At 46.2% G+C, this 20,021-nt stretch overlaps 1 protein-coding gene and 1 long non-coding RNA gene across 11 annotated transcripts in view; one reads left to right on the plus strand and one right to left on the minus strand.

Moving 5' to 3' along the window:
• The window catches only part of FAM120A (family with sequence similarity 120 member A), a 110,755-nt gene extending 102,689 nt beyond the window's left edge, over positions 1 to 8,066 (minus strand). Inside the window, exon 1 of the mRNA XM_044756744.2 lies at positions 7,381 to 8,066. Coding sequence (XP_044612679.1) covers positions 7,381 to 7,854 — 474 coding nt within the window. The 5' untranslated portion in view covers positions 7,855 to 8,066. The remainder of the gene's footprint in view (positions 1 to 7,380) is intronic.
• Positions 8,067 to 8,173: 107 nt separating this feature from the next.
• LOC139041713 (uncharacterized) overlaps positions 8,174 to 20,021 on the plus strand; it is a 50,093-nt gene continuing 38,245 nt past the window's right edge. For 5 of the 10 annotated variants that reach the window (XR_011497438.1, XR_011497439.1, XR_011497435.1 and 2 more), the window contains exon 1: positions 8,174 to 11,381. This is a non-coding gene — a long non-coding RNA (uncharacterized lncRNA). The remainder of the gene's footprint in view (positions 11,382 to 20,021) is intronic. The other 5 variants (XR_011497443.1, XR_011497436.1, XR_011497442.1 and 2 more) reach the window with 5 other exon arrangements.

The raw sequence follows: 20,021 nt of genomic DNA on the forward strand, positions 1-20,021 counted from the left end.
AGAAGGCTCAGCAGCCCCGGCCTCTGCCCACCAGAGGCCTGCAGTCAACAAGCCCTCAGTCGTGACAACCAAAAATGTCTCTAGACCTCACCAGAACCACCCCCCATTGAGAACCACTCACTGGTCTTCACTGACTACAGAGCTGGTCCCATGACATCAAAGGACATTTCAAACGCTGACACGGGACAATGACATGGGTGAGCCAGGCCCCCACCAGACCAAGTTCCTTGAAGGAGCCCATCCTTTCCTGCTATGTTCACCCCTCCATGCTGGCCAGTATCAGGCACTCAATGTTTGCTACAGAATGAATCATCACTGGGAACCAGTCAGAACCGGGAGTACAAAAAACTTAAGTAAGAAAATAAATCTTAGGGGCTGGCCTGGTGGCGTAGTGGTTAAGTTCACACTGTCTGCTTTGGCAGCCCGAGACTTGTGGGTTCAGAGCCCACGTGTGGACCTACACCACTCGTTGGTGGCCATGCTGTGGTGGTAACCCACATACAAAAGAGGGGAAGACTGGCACAGATCTCAGCAACAATCTTCCTCACAAAAAAAAAAAAAAAAGAAAAGAAATCTTACATAATAACCATTGATCCAGGTGTTGAAAGAAAATAATTAAATTTGTCTGCCTACCTAAATAGCACAAAGCAAATATGTGATTAAAAGGTGGAGGGCCTAGACTACACATCCAGGAGATGTAAACAGGAGTAACAGTGCAGGCCTCAGGGAGCTCACAGTCAGAGGGGAGTCCGTGTGCAGGCAGCTCACTAGAGCACAGCTCACTAGAGGAGACCGCCAGAACCACCGCTGCGGGTAGAGGGTGCTGCTCGTGTCCCTGGACCACCTCTGGGGACATCAGAAGAGGCGCTGTGGCAGAAGCTGGCATGAGATGGGTTCTGAAGTAGGAGTAAAATTCTGACAAGCAGAAGTGGGCAGTTAGACGAGAAGGGCGACACAGGCAGAGGTGGGAAGTTGGGCGTGTCATGGGGAGACACTGAATGGTCTGGTCGGGAGATTTATAAGACCAGCAGAGGAACTGTGAAGCATGAAGGAAGGTGGGCCAGGTTCAGATCACAGAAGGGTCTGGATTAGAGTTTTCTTTAAGTCGTGGGCAGTAGAGTGACCTACCTGAGATGACCTGCTGGATGGGGGGCCCAGCGGCCCCGAGGCAATTCTGACTACTCCCTCAATTTAATGAAATGGTATTTACCCTGAGTCCCTCTTGCATTCTACTTTTTGTTCTATTTTATTCTATATTATTTTTTCTAAATGCTGGTAAACACCCAATAATTTGGATTCACAACCCACCAATGGCTTTGCAAAAGTACTTGTTAGACCTTTCGGGTAAATTTGGTGAGGTCAAATGTTGGAGGATGGGAAATGAGGAAGACAAGGATAAGGAGAGACTGCTGGGCTAGAACTGATGTGAGGCGTTGCAGGGACTGGCAGGATGGGAGGTGAAATGACGGCTCCCAGGTGGTGAGTCTAACTTTGAGGTGGGTGACCACAGGGCTCAAACCATTTAGGGCTAAAAGTGAGATCAGAAGGGACTGGGAGAACAGAAGATGGTGGGAAGGAAAAGGAGAATGTGGCCTACCTCAGCAGGGTCAGGCTACACAGGGGACAGGGAGCTTAAAGTGCTAAAGGTGGTGTCACTGTTTCCACTAATCATAGGGTCCAAGCTCTGGGGTAGCTGACGTGAAAACGCAGCAGGCACTCAAGCTGAGGACTCTAAGACTAGATGAGGCATGAGAACAGTCAGTCTGCGTGAGGAATGAGACATAGCATCTCTCTAAGTACATAAAACCAGCTGTTCAAGTCTTGAGGACAGTGAAAGTGTGCCTTGGAAACCATCAGATGAAGAACGAATATGTGGATAGTATTAAGCTCACAAAGGGATTATGAGAAGGAAGAGTGAGTAATGGAGACGGTCCAGAGAACTGCGGCATTTATGGAAGGGAGCACTTCAGTAGCCCCAGGAAATGGAAGCACTTTGATCATCAAAAGGGTTCGAAGAGGCAGATGGGAAAAGAAAGAGTGGGTTTCACTAAGTCTAACTTTAAAGAAAAAGCGAAAGAGATTTAGACAAGGGTGATAACTGTTGATAAAGATCAGTGCTGAAACCACAAATTGGTGGCTCAGGAGCTCACTCTAGCCGGGAACCTATCTTGCTTGGCTTAAATGGTATTTTTTAAATGGGATCATCTCCAATAAAAATCTGGATTTCTGGCTTTCTTGAAAAATCTGAAGGTCTGGCAATGTTGGCTCAATAGTCTTGTACGGCTTTTAAAATGGACACACCTGGATCTACTGAGTACGGGCACGCACAATTTGCAGGAAGAGAGAGAAATTATGGAATATCATGCAGGCATTAAAAAGAATTAGAACTATAAGTACTGACATGGAAAGATTTTTTTATATTATAAAAAAAGCAAATTGCTGAATAATGTATTGTCTAATCACATTAATGTTAAAAATTAAAACTATATTGTGATAATATATTGTATAATGTATGATATAAAACATATGTAAGCAGCTGCTGTGGAAAGCAGTATGACAATTCCTCAAGAAATTAAACACAGATTTACCAAATGACCCAACAATTCCACTTCTGGGTATATAGCCAAAAGAACTGAAAGCAGGCACTTGAACAGAATTTTGTACACCCACATTCACAGCAACATTATTCAATATTCACAATAGCCAAAAGGGGAAGCAACCCAAGCATCCGTCGACACATGGATAAACCAAATGTTGTCCACCCATATAATGGACTATTATTCAGTCTTAAAAAAGAAGGAAACTCTGATACAATATTACAACACGGATGAACCTGGAAGACATTAGGCTAAGTGAAATAAGCCAGTGACAAAAATGGTACGCTGGAAGAAAATAAATATTGTAAAACAAGTATTTTAAGTGGATGACTGGTTTGAGTTTAATGTGGTCAATTTTGAACCATAAGTACTTTGAACATAAGTGCAATCTGAGGTCTTCAAGAAGGTATACTGCTAGTTTTCAGGGTCTCCTGGGTAGAAACTGCCACTCCCATTCTGGCTGAAAAAGCAGTGGAGGCATTGTGCTATCAGATCGGCCCAGGGCGTGAACTGCAGGTGGGCACACACCCAAAGCATTCTTACACAATGGAGCTGAACTTTGACTTCAGCATGGCACTTCCCTCTGGAAGAGGTTCCTGGTTACTTGTCCCCAGATGTCGCTTAATCAGCAATTCCGTTTCCTCCCCTATAAAATGGGGTAACGAAACACTATGAGGCCTAAGCAAGACAACGCTGTGAGAGGGAACCTAGCCAGGGCCTGCCACCCTACAAGTTAGTTCCCCTGCCCCACCCAGTACACAAGGAAAGAGACCATCATCCCAAAATCTCAAGCATAGTTGAATCTCACATACCCCTGACTTACAACACGATTACGGCCTTATGTAAGATCCAAGCAAAGGTGCCAGAGCACGGATTCAGGACGGACCCGAAGGACCACACTGTAAACCCGCAGAGTGATGCCACAAGTCTGCGGCAGGAACATGGAGGGAAGCTCCAGGAACTGAAATAAACATGAGCTCCTCACTAAGTGTCAACAGCTACACTGACTCAAGGCACACAAGACCAACGCTCCTGGTAACCAGCAGAAGCCACGCTCAGGCCAGGCCGCGCAGGGAGAGCAACAAAACCCGCTGATGCGTGTGGGCCAACTTCCAATGGTTTATAGAAACCCAATTATCACTCTATCAAAGACAGATTCGTCTAAGTCAAAAAAGACTTCTTTAAGCAAAGCTGAGAGAAAATTAAGCCTTTCTGCCAGTTTGCAGAACCCTAGAGATGGTCAGTAAGATGGTAAATTTTTATAAAAGAAATGCCTCATGTGCCCAACATTATATATAGTGAGGTGTTGGTGTCAATTCCTTTGTCAATTTTTATTTAAACTTTTTTTAAAAAAAAAAAACAAGTACTGGGGCTGGCCTGGTGGCATAGCGGTTAAGTTCTTGCACTCTGCTTCGGCGGCCCAGGGTTCACTGGTTCGGATCCCAGGCACAGACCTTACCACCCCTTATCAAGCCATGCTGTGGCAGGCGTCCCGCATATAAAATAGAGAACGATTGGCAGCAGATGTTAGCTCAGCGCTAATCTTCCTAAAAAAAAAAACAAAAAAACACAAGTACTGGGGCAGGCCCAGTGGTGTAGTGGTTAAGTTTGCACGCTCCACATTGGTGGCCAGGGATTCTCAGGTTCGGATCATGGGCACGGACCTACACACTGCGCATCAAACCATCCTGTGGCAGCATCCCACATACAAAATAGAGGAAGACTGGCACAGATGTTAGCTCAGGGACAGTCTTCCTCACCAAAAAGAAAAGTACTGGTTATCATACAGTAAAATTAACTTTACTTGTGAGGTATAGTTCTATGATTTTAAAACATTGTACCACCACCATCAGCATACAGAACAGTTCCATCACCCCAAAAGCTCCCTGCTGCTGACCCTTTATATTTACACCTGCTCCTGCCCCCTCCCCTCCAGCAACCACTCACCTGGTCCCCATCACTAGTCTTATCTTAAGAATGTCACATAAAGAAGCCTTTTGAGCCTGGCTTCTTTCACTCAACATAAAGCCTTGAAAATTCACCCAAGTTGTTACATGTGTCAATAGCCCCTCCCTCTTTACTGCTAAGCAGCATGGCAGGGCATGGATGGACCAGTTTAACTATTCACCTATCAAAGGATATTTTGGTTGTTTGCAGTTTGGGCTATCACGAATAAAAACACTAGGAACATTAAAGTGTAGTTTTTGTGTGAACAAAAGTTTCATTAGGTAAATACCCAGGTGCAGGACTGCTGGATCATATGTAAGTGTACGTTTAACTTTACAAGAAACTGCCAAGCTGTCTTCCGGCAGGTGTGCCCTCTCGAATTCCAACCAGCCACCGGCTGATTCCAGTTGCTCAGCATTCTTGTCAGCACTGTTTACTTCAGCCATTCTAACAGTGATATGTCATCATGGTTTTAATTTACTTAGCCATTTTAATGGGCATCTTTTAAAAACAGTACACACTGCTTCACTCCCTTAGAGATCACTGAACATAAATTTTTCTGACTCAGTATTATCCTTACAGAATAAACACTGTACCACCCTCAGAGGCTACTGAAGTACCTGCAGGGTTGTTTTCCTTTTCCTAAAGTAGCCCTAGTATCCTATCTGCTTTTTATAGCTTTTTTATCTTCTCCCATGTGAAGTGTCACTTCTTGCTATTAATGGTGCTCCTGCCTCTGGCAGCCTTTCCTTTGCACTTTTCTCAAGCTGAGTTTAGAAATAGATAACTAAACTTATCAGAATTACATCTGCAAACGAGAGTAGTCTACGAGGGAGAGAACTTGATTCTTCAATGAGGAAAGAGAAAGCCTTTTTTTTTCTTCTTGGGTCACTGTACCAAACTTCCTGACCTCTCACTTGGCTACTGAGAAATTTCTAGTAGCTAAATTTCTAACACATTTTCCAAAAGGGAGAGGCTGCCAGGTAAGTGGCCACCAGGCAACTGAGTCCTTACTATATTAATCTGTGCAATTAACACTATATTGTGATACTGTATCAGGAGTTCAAAGCTTATCTAAAGCAAAATAATTACAAACAAAATTATCTTGTGTGCAGAAACCTAAGTGGAATAAGTGATCTTAAATCTAGTTTCAATACTTATTCACACATCAGTTAAAATTCAGAGCACCTAGTAGGTAAGTGTCTCACAGGGGTGCAAAGATAAATACAAAGAAATTTTACAACTGAAAAAGAATTCAGCAATTCTTTGAAAAGTCACAGTGACCGGATACACACTAAATCTAATAATCCTAAGTAACATTTACAGGGCTCCTTTGCAAGTCACCAGACTAGAAAGCTCATTCCGTCTTTTCAGTGGCAGTTTCCATCTCTGAACAAGATGAAACTGCTAACGCTCTGTGGCATCTTCGGAAGGCGGGTCACATCTGGGATTGGCACTGCCTCACTTCCCCGGAGCTGGGGCTCAGGGCAGAAAATGCCAGCAGCAGTCCTGGCCCTCACCCCAACTTCCCCAGGGGACACACACTGTCTTTGCCACCTCACAGACCAATCGCCATTCCTCCGGGAGCCTCGACCTGCAGACTTAAAAACCCTGCCACCAATTGCAGCCGGATCGGGGAGGGACTTCCGCTATCACTTTCGGCTTCACCACCACCATCTCAGCACAGGCAGTCAGGAAGAGCCTGAATTTCACAAACTTTGGGCACAAGCTCAGTTTCAAAGCGAAATAAAGGAACAAACAAGTCGGAAGGCCTCAGAGTGGCAAGAGCCAGAAAACCAAAACAGCCCCCCAAAAAATTTTAAAGAAAAATGTGAAAAAGGAAGCAATTGAAACTCAAGTCAAGGGTCACTGATTTGCATGTTATCTCTTTGGCCCCGCCGGCCGAAGCTCCCCTTGGCCCAGGCTCAGCCGGCAGCCCTCTGCCAAAGGGACAGAGCGCCAGAGCCCAGGCTCTGATTACCTGGGTGCACGGTCCAAGCGGCCAGTCCTCCCCGTGCAGAGCAATAAATCCTGGAAACTCTGAATCAAGTTGGCCCTGACTCTGAGCTACTCCCTTCACAGCAGATACACAGAACCCAGGACTTTGTTCACACTCCAAGTCACAGAAGTGGCAAAATCCCACCACGTCAAATTTCACTATTCTCTGAGCTCTAGCACACACAAGTCAGACAATTTCTCTCAAACTGTCAGCTTCCAGGGAACCTGGACACGGCCCTGCCTCTCGGGAGGAGGCCAACTCGGCAGGCCTCCCCCAGGTCCCTGCCCGGGCTGGGGCCGGCGCAGCAGCGGGCAGACCTCCATCCACCCCCCTGGCCGGGGACCCTTCCCGTCCCCCTCGCCCACTTGCTCCCAGAGAAACCTGTTGCTCTGCACGCACCGCTCAACTCGAGACGACGATCCCGCACGAGTCCAGGTCAGTCACCTGCCGCCTCGGATGCCGGGGGCTCCGGCCGGGGGGCAGCCACCACGGGCCCGAGGCGCTCGGCCGGCCCGGGCCGCCCCCGACCCCCGGGCCCGGGACGGAGGGGGGCCGGGGCTCGCAGCCGCCGCCGGGCGCCAGGCCGCGCGTCCATCTTGCGGCCGGCGGCCGGCGAGGCCAGAGGGGCGCCTGCGGCCCGGCCCAGGGCACTCTGACCCCGGCCCCCTGACCCCGGATTCCAGCGACCCTGGTCCCCCTGACCCCAGCCGCCCAGCCCTCGGGCCCCGGCCCTCGCCCCCAGCCCACTCTGACCCGGGTTCGAGCGACCCCGGACCCCCCCCCCCCCCGGGCTGCCCGGACCCCGGCCCGCGCCCCCGCCCCCGCCCGCGGCCGCACCTTGACGTGGAAGCGGATGAGCGCCAGGCGGATGCAGTGCGCCATGCAGACGGGCGGCAGGAACCAGACCTTGGGCGGCGGGGTGCCCTTGTTCTGGACATGGCTGACGATCTGCTGCGCCGTCTGGCGCTCGTTGCCCTGCCGCTTGACCCACTCGTGCAGCCGCGCCTTCTCGAGCGCGCCGTTGAAGAAGACGAAGAGCTCGATGTTGCCGCCGAAGCAGGCCTTGGCCAGCGCGGCCAGGTAGCCGAGCATGTGGTTCCACTGGCCGCCGCTGACCCAGTCGGTGTAGAAGCCGCCGTAGAGGCGGTGCAGGCAGTTGTCGGCGTCCACCAGCAGGCGCAGCGGCGTGTGCGGGGGCCGCTGCCGCCCGCCGCCCACCAGGCTGCCCCGGGCCAGCTTCTGCAGCTCCACCGGCACCACGGCGCTCGGGCAGTGCTTCTCGATGTAGTCCTGGAAGCCCTGCACGCCCATGGCGGCGGCGGGCGCGGGGCGGCGGGGCGGCGGGGCCGGGGGCGGCGGGGCCGTGGCGGGCGGGCGGGCGGGCGGCTCTAGGGGGGGCCGGGGCGGGCGGCGGGCGCGCTCATGGCCGCTGCGGCCGCCATGTGCTGCCGCCTCCCAGGGCCATGGCGGGGAGGGACCTGCGCCGTGCGCCGCTCCGGGCCCGGGCCAGGCTGAGGCGGCCTCGCGCGGGCGGGCGGGCGGCGGCGGCGGGGCGGGGCGCGGCGCGCGAGCTGACGCACGCGGCCGGCGGAAGGGGCGGGGAGGCGGACCGCGAGAGCCGGGACCGCGCATCCTGGACCCCGAGCCCCGAGACGTGGACCCGGACCACGAGCCCCGAGGCCCGGGACCAGACCGCGAGAGCCGGGAACGCGGACCCCGGACCACGAGCCCCGAGAGCCGGGACTGCAGACCCCGGACCACGAGCCCCGAGACCTGGGACCGGACCGCGAGAGCCGGGACCGCGGACCCCGCACCCCAAGACCTGAGACCCGGGACCGCGGATCCCGGACCCCGAACCCCGAGACCCGGGCCGCGGGCACAGCCCGGGAGGAGAGGCCGCGCGGCCCGCCCGGGGTGGCGGCGCCCCGGAGGTCTCGGCGCGGCTGCCGCATCCCATCCCGGGGTCCCAGCCCGGACGAGGCTCCGTCCTGGTCCCCCGGGGCCGGCCACCTGGAGGAGGCCTCATCCCCGGGAGCCGGTCACCTGAGGAGGACCCGTCCTCATCCCTGGGGTCCCATCGCCCGAGGAGGCCCAGGAGGCGGGTCACGGCGGGCGGCCGCAGGGGCACGGGTGGGCAGGCCGCCGGAGCTCGGCGGTCGGGCGCCCCTCCCGGTGGAGCAGGGACCGTGGCCGCGCGGTGTCCCGGCGCAGGTGCCGAGCCGCGGAGACGCCCCTGCTCGCTCCACCTTGGCCGTGACGGCGTCCTCGGTTCATTTAGGAAAAAGACCCCCAGACTTGCAGGTGTCCACGGAGGGGTCCCAGCTCCCAGGACGTCGGAAAGGTGGGACTGCCCCCCGCCCCGGGCCCGGGCTCCCCTCCGGGAAACGGGGCGGTGCGAGCGGCCTCCCCCGAGCGCCCGTGGGGAGCAGGGCTGCGGACGGACGGCGGCCCCGACTCTGAACCCGCTCGGCGTGGGGTCCCTGCAGGAGGCTGAGACCGCGGGCCTGTCGGGGCGCGTGGGAGGCCCGCCGTCTGCGGCTCCCCGCGCCTTCCCGGGGCTGAGCAGCCCGAGGGGGGCCCTTCAACCTGAGCAGCATCTTCGGGGAGGAGGCTGTCAAGACTTCTGTCCCAGAGCTCTGCAGTAACTGCCGTTAACGTGAGGGTAATACTGTAAAGATATGCTTCAGTAAGACGTCTCTAAAAACATTAATGTCTTGCAGAATGAAGCATTTAGAAACTCTGAATTCTTAAAAGTTTGAAAGTCGAGTTTGTACTCCCCTCCAACCCACCCATCTGTTCTTCTTCTGGAGAAACCCCCGGAGAGGAGCAGCCCAGACGGCAGGGGCGGAGTAGAGGAGTCTGACCCGCCTAGGCGGCAAGAAGCCCCCAGCTCTCTCCCTGAAAACACCAGTTGAATTTTTCAGTTTCTTTTCTTATAGCTTCACGTCAGATACAAGCCACTGTGACACATGCATGAGTAAAATGCTCTTGGTATTTTGATAAATATGTTTAATTTTTAAAAGACAGACTGGCGAGTTAAGCCACTTACCCATGCACAAAATTCGTGAAGCCAGAATTATATGTTATCTAGAAATGCAATTAGCCATTTAAAGCCATGTGTAAATACTGACACCCCAGAAATGTTTAAATTTCCTTCTGTCACCCCCTGCAGGTTCACAAGATGAAGAGTAGTAGTTTCAATCGCTCACTGTATTTTAATTTATAGCGTTGCATTCCACATATTTATCTTCACTGTGTACTATTTCTTTTTTTTCCTAAAGATCGGCACCTGAGCTAACCACTATTGCCAATCTTTTTTTTTTCTGCTTTTTCTCCCCAAATCCCCCCAGTACATAGTTGTATATTTTTTTCAATTGTGGGTCCTTCTAGTTGTGGCTTGTGGGACGCCACCTCAGCATGGCCTGAGGAGCAGTGCCATGTCCGCGCCCAAGATCCAAACCGGCGAAACCTTGGGCCGCCAAAGCGGAGCTCGAGAACTTCACCACTTGGCCACGGGTTCGGCCCCCATTTTTATTTCTTTTAAACATGCTTGCTTTTAATTTTTTTAATGCTTTAGTGCTAGTATCTGGGATTCTGGAAATGAATTTATTTTCACTTTGGGACAGTGTAGAGTACTAAGGTTCTCGAGTCCGACCACCAGGTCTGTCTCATCCCACCTCTGTGCCCTTGTGAAAACCTGAGCTTCTACCATCTGTACAATGAGGATGTTAATAGTACTTACCTCCCAAATTGTTATGGGATTAAATGAGATAATTTGTGTGCTTACCACACAGCAAATGCACAATAAATGTTGACCTTTGTAATTATTACTTCCTCATACTCTAATTGTATAGACTTCATGCTTGAGAACATGGACCAGTTATTTTACGTTTTGAGACTTTAAAATTCATCTTCATAAGTATAAAATTCATTTATGCTTACTTTCTCTATTTTACTATGTTCACTTTTTAAAAAAAAAACATTTTTTGAGTAGTAGTATTAATGGCTGGCAAAATGTTTGGCTGACAAATATTTGATATAATCTGCTTCCTCAACTCAAATTCAGGGGTTGGTTGAAGTTAATTTTTTTAAATCCCAAGGTAAAAGCAAACATCTATATTTAAAATTTAATTAAAAAATTATAACATCTCGTGGTCGCAATATCTGACCCCTAATGGTTGGGGACTTTCATTTCCAACCACTCTATCTTTGGACAGTTCACTTAGAGCATATGAGAAACTTTCAATTTCACCAAGAGATTGCCACACAAGTGAGACAATATCTGAAAAACAAAGATGCTAAAAAGCATATAGCCCCACGCTTCACAAAAATTACAAAAAAGAAATCTCAGAAAAAAGTTATGATTCATAGACAAAAAGAGCCAGCCCAGAGTATGCAAAAATTAGCAACGTGTGGAAAACCAATGACAGAAATACTTATTTTCGGTTCTTTCACATTTCAACCAATTCGGTTTTGATCAGTTCAACTACAGCCCAAAGTGGGAAAAGATTGTCTGTCTTATTTACGTGATTCTTTCCGAACTAATGTGTTTTATAGCAGAATGATATCTGTAATTAATATTCCTCTTTGGTTGAGGCTTCTATCCACCAGCCTTAAAAGGTCCATTTTCATTGTTTCCGGGTAGGTGATGAGAGCTGGCTCCGCCCCGTGATTAGTGGCGCATACTGGAGAACAGAGGCTGCCAGAAGCTGGAATCCGCGACCCTGGAAGGGAGCAGGTTAATCCCCGCTTGGCGTCTGAGCCTGTACTGTTTACCTCGCACTCGACTCTAATCTGTGAGTTGATTGTCAGCTTCAGTTTCCTGGGAGAGCACACAGGTACCTCTACGGTCTTGGGGATTTTGTTCTTTTGTTTTCGTATTCTGGAATTAGTGCTTTTTGTCTTTGGTTATGTGGGTTAAAAGTCCTTTTCTCTTCACAGGTGTGAATTCATTTAATCTTTAAAACATAATTTTTTAAATAGGTATACAGTTAAAGTTTTAAATTGTAAGTCAATGGGAAAGTATAAGCAAATTTCAAGAAATTCACATTTCTGGCACTCTTCAAGCATAGAAGGAGTTCCCAAGTGCATGGCTGACAAACACTTTATGTCATCAGCTGGTTACCGTCTGGGATGAAGGGGCACTACCCTCCTTGGTCACTGTAGTTTTCTCTTCCCTGCGACACTTGGGGGCTCTTTGGTGCCCATTCTTTCTGAAGTCCGCAAAGGACTGTCTGTATCCCCTCTCCCCTACTTGTGGAATGCCCAGAGGCCTTCCCAACACTTCCTGGGCATCCACGCCGTCTTCCTCCCCACATACGTCCTTACTGACACAGAGATGCAGGCATCAGCCTGCCTTGACTCCCACCCTCACCACTGGGAGCAGCTGAGGAGCAAGTGGACCAGCATCAACAGGGTGCTTTAGAAGATGATACTCGGTTGGGCCTATATCCTCTCTTATTTTGATAGAGGAACTTTATAGTTGTCTCTTAAATACTAACGATGAAATCTTCAAAACTCTTTTCATTTTGAGTAAACTAAATTGTACTTTTAAATATGATATAAATCAAATGAGAACTTTATGTTTTTAAACCCGGAATTCACATTCATAAGCACAAAAGCATTTTAAGATCTCATCATTTGGAGACTAGTTATTATTAAATGGTCTATTACACTTGTGCAAACCATAAAAAGGTTTCTAGAAGGAGCAGTTCTCTCACACCAGAATATGAAGAGCACCCAGGCCTGACCAGACTGGAACACATGAACCTGACCTCCTCCAGGGAGTCTCAGACATACGTGGGAGCACACAGTCATCCTGCAGGAACTGAGCCGAGGCTCTGCCCAGACTTCTGCCAAAGGAGGAGGTCAGGGTTGCCTGCAGAAGTACAAGGACGCAAGTGCCTCTGGAAGGCAGGGGGAGAGTTCTGCCTTAAGCGCACACGCCCTCAGGGCGGAGCAGTAGCCGGAGCCTGGGGAGAGCTGAAGCAGAAACAGCCCTTCCTCCCCTGCTCACCACGGCTCTCCCCACCCTCTCCCTGCAGGTCCTAGGTGGGTGGTGCAGGCAGAACTGGCCCAGCCTGGGGGCTGGGGCCTGGGGCTTCCATCTTCCACGTCAGTGCCATCGGAAGTAAGGGTTTCAGCACAATCAGGAGACATTGCCTGTTAGTCCATCTTAGACATTTTTGTTAAACCAGGAAGTTCTATGTTTCAAAATTAAATCTTCCCTGTCACACAGAAAAGGTTGGAGACTCAATAACTTATCCTCACATTGACCTATCTTAAGCTGCACTGTCCAATAATATTTTCTGCAAGGAGGGAAAGGAGCTGTACTGTCTGATACGGTGGCCACTAGACATATGTGCCTTTTGAGCACTTGATGCATACAACTGAGAACTTTTTAATTTTAATTTTTACTTTCATTTAATTTTAATTAATTTAAATGGCTACATGTGACTAGTGGCTACTCTATCAAAAGATCTTAATTTCTAAAGAACTGAGCAATTGCATCAGCCTAGCCCCATATTAGATTACATTTAATGTGACTTGTTCAAGAAATTACTTAGTAACGCCTCAACATAACATCACATTTGTATGGTGCTTTGTAGTTTATCAATTGCCTTTTGTTCAAAACTCTCTTCAGCTCCCTGATGGATGGCTAGCTACTTGTAGAAATTATAAAATAAGGCTACTTCCCAGCATTTTCAGTTTTCCGGCCTGCACTGTTTCTCTCATGCAGCTTGTGGAGTTCTCACCACCTAGGATGCATACTACCAGATGCTGTTCCAGTTTGTCAGTAGTCTTAAGAATACTTTCCTCACTCCAGATACCATACCCAAGTTGTTGCCTGATCAGCACAGTGTACGTTAAGACTGACTTCCTGAGATCTGGGCAGGTCAGTGAGTGCAGCCCGAGCCTGTGTTCACCACTGTAGCACACCTCCCTCACAGGTTACTCTCATGGGCTTGTGGTCAACTCAACAGCCATGTCAATGAAAAGACTGTAAAACCCCACACCTGGACAGGCAGGATTGCACGTTACACTGTGTCAGTTTGGGCTCTTATGTCAGAAGCCACAGAAACAACTCTATCTAATATAAACAAAAAGGCATTTATTCCAAGAATATTAGGAACTCATACATCAATTTATGAAAGTTGGAGAACCAGGATTAGAAATGGGTGGGACTGGAACGACAGGCACTAGTAGTTGTAAAACTGCAGCTGGGGTGCTGATGAGGATGTGAATGCACTCCAGTCTTTCCTTATCCTGTGGTCACTTGCTCAAGATTCAAAGTCGTGGAAAAACAGAGTTGAAGGGACCAAACTTAGGTAAAATGTCTCCAGCCTGACAGTGAAAAGAATACAGCTCCTTTGGTTTTAATATGGGGAAGCAAGTACCTGGATTGACCATCTCACCAAAACTATGGTATACAACTTCTGAGAAAGAGATCTGGGTACCTTCAGGAAGGGAAAAGGAATGCTGAATGTCCAAAATAGACATACGTTCGTGACGTACATGACAAGACCCTTCCTATGCCCGGTCCTTGAAAGACACAGATGCTATAAAGCCATGCCCTCTAAATCTCAAGCCACTCATTATATACTGAGTCGCTACTGAGCCACATGTCTAAAGGACTGTCCTGTTTTAATTTGATCCATTTGCCTGTTTTTTTTTTGCACTTATTTAACTCACCACAAATTCACTTAACTACACTAAGAAACCAATACAGGCATACCTCATTTTGTTGTGCTTTGCTTTATTGCATTTCATGGATACTGCATTTTTTACAAGACCCTCCACCAACAAAAAGATTGACTCACTGAAGGCTTAGACGATGGTTCACATTTTTTAGCAATAAGGTATTTTTACTTAAGGTAGGTACATTGTTTCTTTAGACATAATGCACACTTAGTAGATCACAGTACAGGGTAAACATAATTTTATATTCACTAGGAAACCAAAAATATCATATGATTAGCTTTATGGGGTTATTAGCTTTATTGCAGTGGTCTGGAACCAAACCTGCAATATCTGAGGAAAGCCTTTATCTGTATCTTATCACAAAGGTTCTCATAAGAAACATCATGGAACTCCTCACAGCTATCAACATATATTATGACTTTCCATGACCTACAAGTCTAGAAATCCTATGCCAAATAAGGTTATTTTTAATAGTTTAATACGTTAAGCGATACTAATTAAGCATTCACATTTTTCATATTTGGAAAGTACATGTTGTCACTCAGATTTGTATCTTAGTCTCCAGAAGCTCACAGTCTACTAAGAAAAGATAAAATAGGAGCTGGCCCAGTGGTGCAGTGGTTAAGTGCACATGTTCCGCTTTAGTGGCCCGGGGTTTGCCAGTTTGGATCCTGGGTTCGGACATGGCACCACTTGGCAAGCTGTGCTGTGGTAGGCGTCCTGCATTTAAAGTAGAGGAAGATGGGCACAGATGTTAGCTCAGGGCCAGTCTTCCTCAGCAAAAAAAAAAAAGGATTGGCAGCAGATGTTAGCTCAGGGCTAATCTTCCTAAAAAAAAAGAAAGTTTGTGCATATATAAAGAAAGATAGTGATTAATACCAATGGGGAGATGACAGAGTATGTCCTAAGGGATCATATGAGGAAGAAAGTCATTTTAAATTGGAGCTTCAGCCTTTCACTTTCAGCCAAGAAGTAGCAACAGGCACTGATTACCCTCTCACTTGAAACAACCACCACCACCAAGGAGACCCAGACAAAACATGTGAAACCATGGTTCTTAAGACGTTGAACATCAGTCAGTGAATGACAGAGATCTCTGAGAAAAGGGAAACAAAAGAGGTGAGCCCTAAAATTGACCAGCTTGCTGCCTGGTGAAAGTTTCCAGGCAATGATGTGAGGAAGAGAACCCACAGAGCCTGGCAGCCTCCCCACGTTGAGGGGAGGGAACTGGGAACCTGGGTTAGGCAGGGTGGCTAGAATTCGCAGGGCAAAGAAATGTAGAGCGGAATGCTGTACAGGGAGAGGACTCCAGAGATCTGCAGAGGCTCCTCCTCAAACATTCTGCTGACAATTGAGTAGTGCATGCACGCGAGCAAGCTACCCAAAGAAGCGGAGAAGACTATTGAGAAGCATGAGAGGGTACAGTGCCTGAAGCTCACACGAGGCTGGAGTAGCGTCTGTTCCCGACAGGTTGGAAAACCCCATCATTCGAAAGTCATCAGCTAGAGTACTAAAAAGGGTCTTCCCTGAGTTGTGAGGTAAAATCAACTCTAGCCAAGGATTCTGGGAAGATAGCAGAGTAGGAAGCACCAGGAATCTGTCTCCCCACCTTGACAATAAGTGCACTGACAGAATCTGTCTAATGGAACTATTTTGGAACTCTGGAGTTTATTGAAGGCTTGAAACTTCCAAGGGAGGGCTTGGATGGCAAATTGTGGTTAATTTTGGTCATTTTCAGCTCTTAGCACAGTAGTAGCTACCCATCCCCAATTCTAGCCACATGGCAGGCAGCCATGCGTGTGTTCTTGGAGCAGCTTGCATACAGCTTTCGGGAGCCAGGGTGGGCAAAGGGGACCCTGTCCCCCAAATATTGGGGATCTGTGCTCTAATCACTGCTTCTAATCACAGAGGTGCAGGCAAAGAGGTGGGTGGCCATTGCTTCACCTCCCCAGCATTGTTGCAGGCCCCTCCCCCTCCAGCTGAAATGACTTCCAGGAGATTTAAATGGCCAGCACCCTTTTTATCCCCCTTCATTTTTCACGTTTTCCCTTTCAGGAACCAGACATTAAAGACTAGGGCATTCAAAAAAATTGCATATAAAGAGAAAATTAGAAAATGACTGTGCATGCCCAAGGAAAGGCTCAGATAAGACCTAAGAAGACGTGTTTACATCTCAGGCTGATCTTTGGCACAGAGACAGCCTACAACAATCAAAAAAACAAAGAATAAACAAAACAACAAAGAACAGGAAACCCTGGGGAATAAGGAGAATTTTATTTCCAGAGATACCACATTATTAGATTTGAATGTTCAGTGTTCAACAAAAATCACAAAGCGTACCAAGAAACAGGAAAGTATGGCCCATTCAAAGGAAAAAGAAATTCAGCAGATTCTGTCCCTGAAAAAGAGTTAATGGCAGATATATTAGATAAAGACTTTACAACAACAATCCTAAGATGCTGAAAGGACTAAAGGAGGATGTGGAGAAAGTCAAGAAACTGATGTGTAAACAAAATGGAAATATCAATAAAGAGATAGAAAACCTAAAAAGAAATCAAAAAGAAATTCTGGAGCTGAAAAGTACAATAACTGAAATGAAAAATTTACTAGAAGGATTCAAAGGCAAATTGGAGCAGCCAGAAGAATCAGTAAACTTAAAGATGGGACAGTGAAAATTATCCAGGCTGAGGAGCAGAAGAAAAAAGACTGAAGAAAAGGAACAGAGCCCAAGAGACCTACCGGAAACATCATAAAGCATATCAACATACTCATGCTGGAAGCCTCTGAAGCAGAACAGAGAGAGAAAGGGGCAGAGAGAATATTTGAAGAACTAATGGCTGAAAACTCTCCAAATTTGATGAAAGACACAAATATAAACATCCAAGAAGCTCAACAAACTCCAAATAGGACGAACTTAAAGAGACCCACACCAAGACATGTTATGATCAAACTTTCCAAAGAAAAAAACAAAAAGCCGATCTTGAGAACAAGAGAGAAGCGAAGCATCACATACAAATCCTCAATAAGATTATCTGCAGGTTTCTCATCAGAAACTTCAGAGTCCAGAAGACAGTGGGCTGATAGATTCAGAGTGCTAAGAGGAAAAAACTGTCAACCAACAATCCCACATCCTGCAAAAATGTCCTTCAAAAGTTGGGGAGAAATCAAGACATTCCCAGATAAACAAAAGCTGAGGGAGTTCATGACCATTAGACCCGCCCTGCAGGGAGTGCTCAGGGGGGTCCTGCAGTGTGGACAGAGGTCACTGGACAGTAACCCAAGGCCATAGAGAGAAATAAAGATCTCAGTAAAGGCAAACACATGGGCAGTTATAAAAGCTAGTAGTATTGTAATAATGATTTGTAACTGTACTTTTTGTTTTCTACATGATTTAAGAGACTAATACATTTAGAGAAAAAACAATTATTAGTATAAAAGCTAGTGTTACTGTAATGTTGGTTTATAAGTCCAAATCTTGTTTTTGATATAATTTAGGAAACTAACGCATTTTAAAAAGTTACTAGTTTATGTTTTAGTGCATACGATGTATAAAGTGTAATTTTGTGACATCAACAACTGAAAGGGGTGGAGATAGAGCTATAAAGGAGCATGGTTTGTGTATGTTATTGAAGTTAAACTCCTATAAATTCAAATTAATATGTTATAACTTTATGATGTTAAACATAATCCCTGTGGTAACCAGAAGGAAAATAGCTATAGAATGTACAGGAAAATTACAAGAATTTAAGCATTTCACTACAAAAAATCAATTAAACACAAAAGAAGACAGAAATGCAGGAAATGAGGGACAAAAATACTATGGAGCATATAGAAAACAAATAGCACAATGACAGAAGTAAGTCTCCTTATCAGTAATTTTACACATAAATGGATTAAACTCTCCAGTTATAAGACAGAGATTGGCAGACTGGATAAAAACACGTGATTCAACTATATGCTTCTACAAGAGACTCACATGAGAACTAAAGACACAAACAGACTGAATGTAAAGGGATAGAAAAAGACATTCCATGAAAATAGTAACCAAAAGAGAGCAGGAATGACTACACTAATATTACACAAAATAGACTTTAAATCAAAAAAAGTATATGAGGGACAAAGGTCATTATATACTAATAAAAGGTTCACTATAGCAAGAAGATATAACAGTTATAAACTTTTATGTAACTAATGACAGGCCATCAGAATATACAAGGCAAAAACTGACAGAACCGAAGAGAGGAAGAGATAGTTCATAGATAGTTCTGCAATAATAGTTGCAGACTTCAACACCCCACTCACAATAATAGACAGAACAACCAGACATAAGATAACTAAGGAAATCGATGACTTAAACAATACAATAAACCAACTAGATCTAACGGACGTATACAAAACATTCCACCCAACAACAGCATACGTGTTCTTCTCAATGCACATGGGTTTTTTCTAGCACAGACCATATATTAGGTCATAAATTAAGTCTCAATAGATTTTAAAAGATAGACATTATGCAAAGTATCTTCTCTGACCACAATTGGATGAAGTTAGAAATCAATAACATAAGAAAAACTGGAAAATTCACAAAATTGTGGAAATTAAACACCTTTTTCCACTTTTCTCATTTCCTATTTAAAAACAAAAACAGTTAATACTAAATGACAAAGCTATAGAGAAAATGGCACTCTCATACACTGTTGCTGGATGTACAAATTGGTAGAACCTTTCAATATATTTACCCTTTGATCTACCCATTCCATTTTTAAGAATATACCATAAGCTAGCAACACATTTTTAAGCAACCAGTTGGTCAAAGAAGAAATCACAAGGGAAATTAAAAAATACTTCGAGACATGAAAATGACAACACAACATACCAAGAATTAGGGAACACAGTGAACATGGTACTAAGGGGGAAATTTACAGCTATTAATGCTGACGTTAAAAGAAACGTAAAAGATCTCAAGTCAACAACCTAACTTTACAACTTAAGGAATTAGAAAAAGAAGAACAAACTGAACCCAAAACCAGCAGAAGGAAGAAAATAATAAATATTACAGCAGAGATAAATGAAATAAAATATAGAAAAACAATAGAGAAAATCAATGAAACCAAAAGTTGGTTCTTTGAAAAGATGAACATAATTGACAAACCTTTACCTAGATAGATTAAGAAAAAAAGAGAGAAGACTCAAATTACTAAAACCAGAAATGAAAGTGGGGACATTACTACTGATTCTGCATGAATAAAAAGGATTATGAGAGAGTACTTTGAATAACTGTATTCCAAAAAACTGGATAACCTAGTGAGATGGACAAATCCCTAGAAACATAAAACCCATCAAGACTAAATCATGAAGTAGTAGAAAATCTGAATAGATCTATAACTAGTAAGGAGATTAAATCACTTATCAAAAATCTTCCAACAGGGCCTGGCCCTGCGGCCCAGTGGTTAAGTTTAGCACTCTCCCCTTCAGCAGCCTGGGTTCAGCTCCTGGGGGTGGACATTTAAAGAAATCTAGTACCAGTCCTTCTCAAACTTTTCCAAAAAACTGAAGAGGAAGCAGGAAATACTTCCTATCTCATTCTTTGAGGCCAGTATATCTCTGATACCAAAGCCAGACAAAGACACTCCAAGAAAAGAAAACTACAAATGCTGTCCCTTATGAACATTGATGCAAAAATCCTCAACAGAATTCAGCAACATATTAAAGTGATTGCATATCATGACCAAGTGGGATTTATTCTTGGAATGCAAGAGTGATTCAACATATGAAAA

The sequence above is a fragment of the Equus asinus genome, chromosome 23, assembly GCF_041296235.1.
Source record: "Equus asinus isolate D_3611 breed Donkey chromosome 23, EquAss-T2T_v2, whole genome shotgun sequence".
Classification (NCBI taxonomy): Eukaryota; Metazoa; Chordata; class Mammalia; order Perissodactyla; family Equidae; genus Equus; species Equus asinus.